General features: G+C 36.3%; 1 protein-coding gene across 1 annotated transcript in view; it reads right to left on the bottom strand.

The window, feature by feature from the left end:
• Positions 1–11,060, bottom strand: part of LOC107711394 (rho GTPase-activating protein 15-like) — a 35,964-nt gene that overhangs the window by 8,012 nt on the left and 16,892 nt on the right. Inside the window, exons 10-13 of the mRNA XM_016516382.1 lie at positions 8,462–8,560; positions 8,280–8,357; positions 7,813–7,947; positions 688–793 (exon numbers count right to left, since the gene is read on the bottom strand). Coding sequence (XP_016371868.1) covers positions 688–793; positions 7,813–7,947; positions 8,280–8,357; positions 8,462–8,560 — 418 coding nt within the window. The remainder of the gene's footprint in view (positions 1–687; positions 794–7,812; positions 7,948–8,279; positions 8,358–8,461; positions 8,561–11,060) is intronic.

The raw sequence follows: 11,060 nt of genomic DNA, 5'->3' as shown, positions 1-11,060 counted from the left end.
GTGAGTGAGTGAGTGAGTGAGTGAGTGTGTGTGAGATCAGAAGGCTGAATCCTGACTGACAGAGGAGGAGCTGGGGATGGAGGAGGTTAATTAGCTATTGAGCAATGCGAAAACTGCTGATAATACTGAGGGACCTTATATATGAATGCTTAGATAGGTGTCGTATTCCTATAGGTAGATGGGGATCAGCTGAGAGTCAGCTGATGCGAGCTTGACTAACGTGACCTGCCAGAACTAACGCTACGCTTGATTTCTGTTCAATTTCACAACATAGACAGGCGAAAATAAAACAGTAAATGCCTAATGACAGCTCATCTGATGAGACATGCAAAGAGACATGTTTTCAAACACAAGGTATTTTTCGTTGATCATTAGTGAACAGAGTGCAAGGTTTCAGACCACAGAAGTTTGTGAAAAGTTTGCACCCTCTCTGTTGCTGACAGATACCAATGAAGCTCAGATAACTCAAATGGACACTAATAAAAAATACAAAGATCTAATGTCTGAACTGGAAAATGATCACTTTATTGTGTTAAATTTCCTAGTCATGACTTCCAACAAGAAAATGATCAATGTAGGCATTATCCTCCCACCGCCCACCTAAATGATGCAAGGGACCCCAAAATGTCCTGTGGGACCCAATATTTGGTGTTACGCCCTTGGTTATGTGTATGGATTGAGACTTACCTCCTCAGGTGGTGGAAGAGCAGTTTCATGGTGTTGTGGTTGGGTTTGGGGGCTTGATGGATCAGTTTCTTCAAGGCTTGAACCTTCTGTGTGGGCTCCCTAATTTCTGTTGGCAGGGAAGAGATGATGAAATGTTTTGATTTGGATATTGCTCCTTCATTTGAACCTCTAGGTTCAGAGAGAAGTTAATGTCTTTTCCATCACTTTTTCATTAACATAGCTCATCTAACATCAAAATCTTCCCTAAAACTGGACCATTACCCCTTTCCCTATTAATTATAGAGACATGCTCGAGAAGACAACATGCAGAATGTGTCCCATTGCAAACTGCTGACTTACCAAAACGCTGATATGTAATCGAGCAGATTACTCCATTTATCTGATATTTCCATCCTACTTTTGATATCCTTTAAATGTTAATTATGATAGTTTTAATTTCCTTTAAAACTTGCGCGCAACATAATCCCTTTTTAAGATGCCAAAATTAGCAATCAGCATTTAGTCTGTGCTTATGCAGCTATAACCTTTATGCAGTTATGCAAACACATTTAGTACAATTGCACGGTTATCGGACGGTTACACTTCTCAGCAAAATCGTTCTGATTTTGTGCAGTCACTTTATAAAGTATCTCACTATTAAATGGATGTAATTAAAGATGTTCTAGAAAAATTACCCAGTCCGTCTGTAAAATCAATGCATAAACATCCCTATAATGCTAAACTTTTTCAGTCTGGTTTTCAATTGTCCTACATGAAAGCACATGTAAAGAGTTGTTATGCTGTCCAATGACCTTTTATAGCATGCAGTTTACTAGAGGTACCCAAAAAGGTTCAATATGCACCATAAAATGATACCTAGTATAACTGTATTGATTAACTATCATAATGAAATAAATTTGCAATTCTGTAAATCAATTATAATTGTTTATTAATTAGGAGCAAAATCTCGTCTGTCTTCCTCCCTCTAAGAAAACATCACTGGTTATTCCTGTAGTGTAGTTTGGAGTCCAGTGTACAGTACTGAACGCTTTTCATATACATCAAGCAGACCAAACAATTGTATTTTGTGATACATTTCAATTAACAAATCTTTTTAATACTTTGTAATTTATATATGATGCTTACAAATTCTGCTTCAATTTGAATGTGCATATAGGCATCTCTAATATGCTGTTGACATTCAGAATTTCATATGGGAGAGAAAAAAAAAAGAGTTGTTATGCTGTCCAATGACCTTTTATAGCATGCAGTTTATTAGAAGTACCCAAAAAGGTTCAATATGCACCATAAAATGATACCTAGTATAACTGTATTGATTAACTATCATAATGAAATAAATTTGCAATTCTGTAAATCAATTATAATTGTTTATTAATTAGGAGCAAAATCTCGTCTGTCTTCCTCCCTCTAAGAAAACATCACTGGTTATTCCTACTGTGGCTGACTAACAGCTACACCATGCTATTCATGGGATGTGCCATGGAAGGGAGCTGGCAGTAGTTATGCCCCCAGTCTACTGTACTGCCCAGGATGCCCCCTGGGCACTAATGGAGCAGATGTCTCCATGTATACACCGCGCTGGCACAGGCTCTGCGAGCAGATGCCCCTGTCAGATGCCAGGTCTGTCAATTGAGCACAGACAGAAACCATGTTCTAGGACAGAGAGTGAATCTCTGACCCACTCCTCTAGGTACCACTAGCAGAGGGACAGTGTTTTGTGCTTTTTAATGGAGTTAAAAACACTAGGGCTTTAACTTGTGCAAACGATGCCCTAAACCACTCAAAATAGAATTTTAACATCAATTTTAATGTCAAGGCCACATGATTAGTGAAACAATATGAACTAGAATTCTTCACGACAGCTTTCATCAACATTTTGTCATTTACTTAATCAAGCAATATCTTTTTTTATGACTTTCTCTTCAAGCATTATTTCAGTGGAGGCCGTTAGCTTTCTTTTGGCTTTGACACTGTATGGCAGTCGGCCTGTAAAATATTTAATCTAGTCATTATTGCTGGCATTATTGCTGTCATTAATTACTTTGCCTTTGGTGGCTAGCATATTGGAGATGGTCCCTTGTCCTGTATTTTGGACAGATGGTGGGGACAGTGTCATTAATATAAAACTCGTTCAAAATGCCTATACCCTAAATCAGCATGAATTCACTATGGTAAACACTATTCCTACAGTACTCTGATCAAAGGGGATTGCTTTTAAAATAAAGGGAATGTTTTGACAAAGGCATTTAGTGGGCAAAAATCCATAATGCGTGCATTTAAAATTAATTTTTGTAAAGCTATGATCAGCGATCAGCACGGATCAGCTCCAGGCATGATGAAGCAGATATCGTACTCTTTTGGAAGGCCAAACAAAGTAGTTTCGCTTTCTCAACGAATCACACAGCGGCAGCAACAATACTACAGCCAGAATAAAAGTTATGTCTTCTTTCTTTGCGTGAACATTTGGGCGGCGTTATGCAAATCTTCCCACATAGTGATGTAGATATGTGGTGGCGTGTTAGAACGAGCCGTTTTAGGTAGGCGTGGCTGACTCTTAACTTTTATAAAGAATATATCTTTGGATTTGAGACTTTAGTCTTTGCAACTTTACAGATCTTCTTTATGCACCAAGAGCTTGTAACACTCCAAAGAGAAAGGAAAAATTGAAATCGCATGGTATGACCCCTTTAATACTGGTTAATTTATTAATTATGAAACTTTTTGGGAGACGAATCTGGTGTATTATTTTCAAAATGTTCTTGTTTTTTATTTTTATTTTTAGGTATCATTAGTAATTACTGGTAAATGTATTTTTCTGTGGTAAAATGACAAAACGGGATGTCAATTTCTGACATTTTACTTCAGATGAAACATTTTTTTTTCAGATGAAACATGTACCTACGACTGAGAGAATCATTGTTTTGTGAAAAGAGCTGATGTACAGTAAAGAATAGATGCACTTTTGGTTACAAAAATCTGTGAAAATAATCAAATTACAAACAATGAGACCATCTTTATTGCAGTACAGCTTTGCTTCTCAGGATCAGCCCATCTGTGAGCTTTGTCTGCAGGCTTCTTTAAGCCCCGTCAAGGCAAATATTAGCACACTGCAAATAGTCCTGCAGGTTATGGTTAAGATTTTAAATGTATCCCAATTGAATACTTTGCTTTATGAATAACAAAGTCTTAGAGGATCGGCACTGTAATTTATTAAACATGAAAAACTTCTTGATGAAATATAGAGACTGGGAAGAGATTTATGCATTTGAAAATATTTCTGCATGCTAGCTTTGCATGGCAATGAGGCCACGTTGCACAAATGAGGAAAGCTGCATAGAATGAGTTGTGATTCACAGTCTAAAGTTTGAACTGTCAGCTGAAAGAGCATAACATCAGAATAGACAAACAATTATGTTATGACTGATGTACTGTCTGACGCAGCTCTGATTGGCATTATTTCAGCACATTGTACACTACCATTGGCACGTTTTTCACAAAAACACATAAAAAGTCAAGCTGGAAATCTTACAATCTAGCTTTTTAAAATGCGCAATCGGTCATCTTCAAATGTGATATAACGATACAGTCCATCAGAATGAACTTTTCAGATTACTACACAAATGCTGGATTGTGTGTGTGGGCCCGGAGAACAAAGCCTCCATTTGTCAACAAGTATGTCTTCGCTTTGTACAACAAGGCGAGCTTGTCTATTGGACAGGTGGCAGGACAAAGTCGCTAAGATACCAGGCAATATGAATAATAGATTTAGTCCATCGTGAGCCAAGAGCTGGTGCCTGTCACATCCACAACAGGCACCGAGTGAAAGAATGGACAATTAGGCCAACTGTTCACCTGAGGACCCTGGGAAGTCCAAATGTTGATTTGCGGGAGTGAGTACATACATTTTGAATAAACATATAGATTGCAAGCAAGATGAAATGTGCTCAGAACATCGCACAAATTAAGGGGCCGTTTAAATGTTGACTGAAGTCTGAAGATTACATATTAATAATTCGCCAAAACTTCCAGTAAGCTTAAATTACTTAGAGTTCCACAAGATTTCCAGAAGCAGTGTGCGATTGGGCAGCTGTCCTAATCGAATAGATTCTTGTCCAAAGTACTGTTCCAGAGACCTTTAGTTAATACCACCCATTTAAAGGGCAGCCATGGTTAGAGGAACTGTCCTCTTTTGACAGTGATGGACCAATATAGAAGACCTGAGCAACTCAAGTATCAGCTGGATTCGCTGAAATTGCTTGTCAGTGGTCTAGTGAGATCAATGAAACAGGATGTTGGGCAGTTTCAGTAAATGAAATGTAAGATGAGCTGCAAGGTTCATTAAACCATGCCAATATAACAGAAAGGGGAGGAGCTTAGTAACCTACATACAAGAAATCAATACTTTGTGCCAACAAGTTACATTTCCCAAGTCTACAATGCAAATAGCCTTGTTCTACAACACATTAAAGATGGCTTAAATTACTGCCCTGTGTATAATATAATATAATAATTGATTTCCAAGATTATAGGTTAATCTCAGAAATAAAAACAAAAACAAATAAAATATTTAATATATTATTTAATATTTAACAAGTTATTTTAATTAATTAATGCACTTATTTTATTTTTGTAAAAATATCTTGGGAGCTTCATCAAATAATGAGTCAAGAAAGAGATTACAATAAGTCTATATAACTTTTGGTTTACTTATCATACTAAGATTGGAAGGTTAATTTAGTCAAATTTTTGTCATGTATAAATGAACTAATTCCTAAAATAACCTAAAAATATTATTTAAATTACTGAATCAGTCTGATTAAATTAGTTTACACCAATGAAAATATTTGTAAAAACTACTGTTTACATACCGCATATGACAAAAAGAGTAGTACAGCGGTATGTTATACCAACATACCCTCCGTTTTTGTGAGATGTGTTGCAGGTTGAACTAATTATACCTCCTGCTATTAGGGGCCTTTTACAGTAATAATTAGTTTTCTAAACACTATCTATAAGTGATCGGGCTCATCTACTGATTAACTGGATACAAACAGTTAGCAGTACTCTGGCCTACATGCAGTGAGTAAATATTTATTAGCAATTTACAACATCACCACAGGCATGTTCCCATTCTGTCTCACACATATCTCCTTTCAGTGGGGAAATACTGAGGTGCTGTGTTCATATTGATATCCCTGCACTTATTACAGTGAGCGCACTGGCCTTTTGGTCCATATCTCAAGACTGAGAATATAAATCAGTTATTGATTTTTAACAAACTAGTGAAAATAAAGTTGCTGTGAGTAATTTTATTAATATTAAGATGAAACAAGTATGGAATTTTTAGGTTGATTTTCTCTAAAAAGCATAGCTATAGTGACTTTGTTACACTATCAAAATATTGTCAGAGAAGTTCTGGAAACCTGTATGAAAACAATCATGATTTCTGCAGTTCTGATTGGTGATACTATCCTAAACCAGGAGTTTTTCAACTGGGGTCTGCTGACCCCCACGGGGCCACAAGGGGGCACTAGGAAGTCCACTAAAATTTTTGAGAGAAAAAGATTTGTGAAAAATTGTGAAAAACTTACAAATTTGAATTGAATTGAAAGGGTTTCTATTTGCATTTCAACATGTATCATTTGACACTTGACACCACTGTCAACGTAATAAAAATTATTTTCCAAAATATATTTGTATTATTTGTTTTGGCATAAGTAAAATGAAAAAGTTGAGGTCAATCATTTATTTTTTAATTTTTTTTTCAAACAATGTTTTGTCTTTATAATGCTTACTTGCATTCTCCCAGTATAAATACACTACCGTTCAAAAGTTTGGTGTCGGGAAGATTTTTAAAATATTTTTAAAAGAACTCTCTTATGCTCACTAAGGCCGGAAGAGTAAGTAAAATATTAATGTGAAGCATTACTATGATTTAAAATAATAGTTTTCGTTTTAATCAAATTTAAAATGTAATTTATTCCTATGATGGCAAAGCTGAATTTTCATCAGCCATTACTCCATTCTTCAGTGTCACATGATCATTAGAAATCATTCTAATATGCTGATTTGATGCTCAAGAAACATTTCTTATTATTATCAATGTTGAAACCATGAGACATTTTTTTGGGGGATTATTTGATGAATAGAATGTTTAAAAAAAATGATTGAAATAGAGATTTTATCAAGGTCTGTCATTTTGGTTCAACTTAATGCATCCTTAACAAAAGTTAATAAAAGTCTGGGTTCTTGGGATTAAAAGGTTTGTAAACTTCTACTCCAAATTGATCTTCCGTCATTCCTGTTCACAATGTTTAGGTCCATAAAGCTGCAATTGTGCTTACAATGTCCTGCACTGCCTATTTGCTCTAAATTTGCTCTCTATTTACATGCCTGTATACGGCTTAGTACATAGTTTATGGCCACTATGTAGTTCACACGGCCACTAATCTGAAAGTGTTTGTTTTTAAACTAGCAGGGCTTCAGAAACCGAACAAGTCATAAAACAAAAGTGCAGGACAAATGTTGTTTTAAGCACAAAGGTACATACATATATTTCACAAGGTACATGCCTTTCAGAAGGTAGACTGCCCAAGAGAAACACACTGGCGTCAGTTGGACGCTCGAGATGAGGCCCAGAGTTTGCTCTGTGCTCCTAGAGGTAGGTTACACGTGACACTAAAGCCGATCTGGTGACAGTTTCTGTCTGGACCACAGGCCCTGACTTTGCCCTCTGGCCTGAGAAATTCCCCCATTTCCCAAACAGGGAGTTTGAATGATCTCACCACCTCCCTGTCAAAGAGCGACCCCTTTTGGCTGACAGATCTGCAAGAATGCGTCTAAGAGGGTCAATCCCAAATAGTACAACTCAACCCAAGAGTGGCGAGCGGTTTAGCCATCAGCGGCTTAAATTACAGTTAGAAGGACTGGGTCAAACTAAGCTGTTAACCATGAATGGAAATAACTTGATGTTGCTGTGGAATACTTGAGCACATTTTGAGTATTCTGAAGTCTCACATCTCTGGGAAAGGTAATGAATCATTCCTTGTAAAACAATTTTAAGGTTCTGATCCCAAATATCTGCAGCAATAACACTGATTTGCTCATATCGATTTCAGTACTTACTAATGGCTTCCACAAACAAGTCAAAAAAGCGAAAGGGAAACAGGGGCTCTGGCAGTTCACGGAAAAACATCTTTAGCGCTCCGGTGATGACATGGATGTCCTCCCATTGGCTGTCGCCCAAGTCAGGCTCCTCCTCTGGGGAAAGAGAGACACAGTCAGAGAAGCCAACAGAGAGAATTAGAACAACAGTCGTTTGATGAGGAAATTAAAAAATGCTAATCATTATGTCAACGTTAATACGCCCCTTGAGAGCCAAACACATTGTCCTGCTTGCATTTCACTGCATATCAAACCACTTTGAAAATCCTTATCAAACAATTTGTGGCGCCTAATACAAACTAACCACTTTATACCTTTCAGCTAAGCCTTTAGAACCAAAATGATAATGTGTCATTTAAATAAACACTGATTCAGCTGTTGGCCTTAAACCAACCACTGATGATAGATGATTAATGAATTAAACTTACCTTGGTCAACTAGAAAGCGTAGTTTCTGGATAATGGCCAAATTGCCACTCACCCTGTATATCCCATCAGCCTCCAGGCCTGTGAGGACGGGGTAAAGACATTTGTCAGTCAGTCAGTCAGCAAGGCATGTGATGAAACCACAATCATTTCTTTAAAAAAGAACCATCTTTTGTGAGCCATACCTCGTTTTTCTAATTCCTCTATACACAACTTTACAAATTTGGGCACTGTGGTCCTTTCTCTCTCGCACAGGGTCAGCATGTGACATCCAAAAACTCGGTCTACAAAAAAAACCATGTCATTGAAAATATTATAATAAGTATATAATGCTAAATTAGGAATTGCTAACACTTTTTATTACAGAGTCCAGGTCATAGGTGTTCATTTATTAATATAAAAAGTATCAATAATAATATAAATCATAATTAACAATTAATAATACCATTAATGCAATTATTATTACTAGCAATACTGATATAATAATTATTAACATTATTAATACTATAATAATAATAATAATAATAATAATACAGCTCTAAATTTAATGAGTTAATTTAGCACAAAAAATATGAAAGCTAATGTATTTAACTTTACACAGCATATTAAAATATTATTAATAATACTAATATACAGTAATAATATGTATTAACAGTGTTAATAGCAGCAATAGTAATAACAATAACAAGTATCATTAATATTATTAATAGTAGAGCTGTCAATTTAATATGGTTATTTAGTACAATTAATTATAGACAAATACACTTAACTTAATAAAGCATCTTACATTTGTGTATCTCATGGCTTGAGACTGAAAAATTATGTTTATGTTAATTATATGACAATTAACAATATATTGACTTTTTGACTTTTCTACCACAATAATTTCTTAAATTTGGGGGCTTTTTCTAACAAATATCTACAAGATATCTGTGATTAATTAATTAGCATATCATGCATTTTTTTTAAATGATTGACACTTGTAGATAATAGCAATAAGTAATTACAAGCTGCTTCAAAAATAATTACAGATTAAGAAGTGCTCAGTAGGCCTGCTTATTTAAAGACACATAATTATAAGAACTATAATGTAACGTGTGACCCAGGAATTTCACAGCCGAAATACATAGTGAAATGTTTTGAGGCGGTCATATTTCAAAGACGGTCCACAAAAGATCAGAACGCTCCATAATGAGCGAAACTACAGTTGTCAGAGCAGAGGTGCAAGTGTCCTCATCATTTGGATTTTTGAGTTCATATAGGACCAGGCGAGCTGTCCCAGAGGCTTCTGGAACATCAAAGATGTCCTGCTCTCATTTCAGCACCCGCAAGGAGCGGGGGGAAGTGGTGATGTGCTAAATGCATAAATGACTGCAAGCAAGCCACCTTTGCATACAAATGCACATTCAGAAGGTTTCCCAGAGTGATATAAAAAGGAGGGGCATTTCTAAATAAATTGCTTTTAAAAAGCGTCGGTACAATATGGAACGATCCTAATTTCGAGATGGATGTTTAGCGGGCTAGCTCGCCTTGGAGCTCTGCCAGCGATAGCTGTGTTAGGGGCCACCTGCGCTACTCTGTTAATCCCACAGTAGTTGTATTCATTCCCTCAATATTGTCCTCTTTGATCTCCCATTTGCCCCCACAGATACTACATTAAAGGGTCTGAGCTGTTGGATTTACCAGATTAAAATGTTTTATTTATTTAATTAAATTAGCCTATTTATTTATTTTATTTATTTATTTTTTACAAATTTGTAAAGTTTTTACTGTATTTTTACAGAATTATTCTGGAAACCACAACTTCCTTTTTTTTTATTATTAAAAACAGCATTTCTTTTCACAGTGTATTGTTTGGAGCATACTTCACCTTTAATAAGGCCTTTCTCATGTAGCGTTTTCATGGAGGGCCGTCTAGAGATGAACTTCTTCAGTCTGTTCTTAACTCCATTCTTGTCGGCGCTGTCTGAGGCGCTGTAATTCAGCTTGAACACTGTGCGGGGGATCAGAGGAGACACAGGAACAATGCTGTCACTGAACACTCGCGTCTGAGACTGTCTTTGTGCAAGTCCTCCTCATGCAAATAAGAGTGTCTCCTTTCTCCACACTGCTCAAAAGCACACCAGAAACACTACTTCTGTTGAAATATTCTCCAGTGTACGTAAATATCTCATTTCACAGCATTTATTTATTGATTCCGGCCAATATTAGTGTCAATATTACAACATCTTCACAAGTCCAGTGATTAGTATGTGACGAGTGAGAGCTCGGAGCTACTGCCCAGCATTCAGTACAGTAGTAAATTAATTCTCTTTGATAGCCAGCGATAGCTGTGTTAGGGGCCACCTGCGCTACTCTGTTAATCCCACAGTAGTTGTATTCATTCCCTCAATATTGTCCTCTTTGATCTCCCATCCCCCCCCACAGATACTACATTAAAGGGTCTTTTTTGACACCAGAGGAAATTAAAGATATCATTACCTTCATCCGAGGGTTCCAAGTATGCTTAAAATATCCTTTAATGTTATGTTTGGTGTATGCCATGAATGGAATAAATTAGTTACAGTCTTTAAGAATTGGCGTCAGGGATTTCTTGTTGAACTGGTATAATGTATAAAGGAAAAAGAATGTGTTGCTTCCTTTTTTTTCTTTTTTACTGGGTCACAGTTGTATTTAATATGGAAACATGCAGAGCCAAAATAAACTAATGTCCTAAGATTGCACATTCATATGTCATCACGTAATATGTAACCTGTAATTATGTAGCATGTAATACTATTAACT

Source organism: Sinocyclocheilus rhinocerous, unplaced genomic scaffold, assembly GCF_001515625.1.
Source record: "Sinocyclocheilus rhinocerous isolate Xijiao unplaced genomic scaffold, SAMN03320098_v1.1 scaffold388, whole genome shotgun sequence".
NCBI classification, from domain to species: Eukaryota; Metazoa; Chordata; class Actinopteri; order Cypriniformes; family Cyprinidae; genus Sinocyclocheilus; species Sinocyclocheilus rhinocerous.
This window is presented reverse-complemented; position numbering and strand designations above follow the sequence as displayed.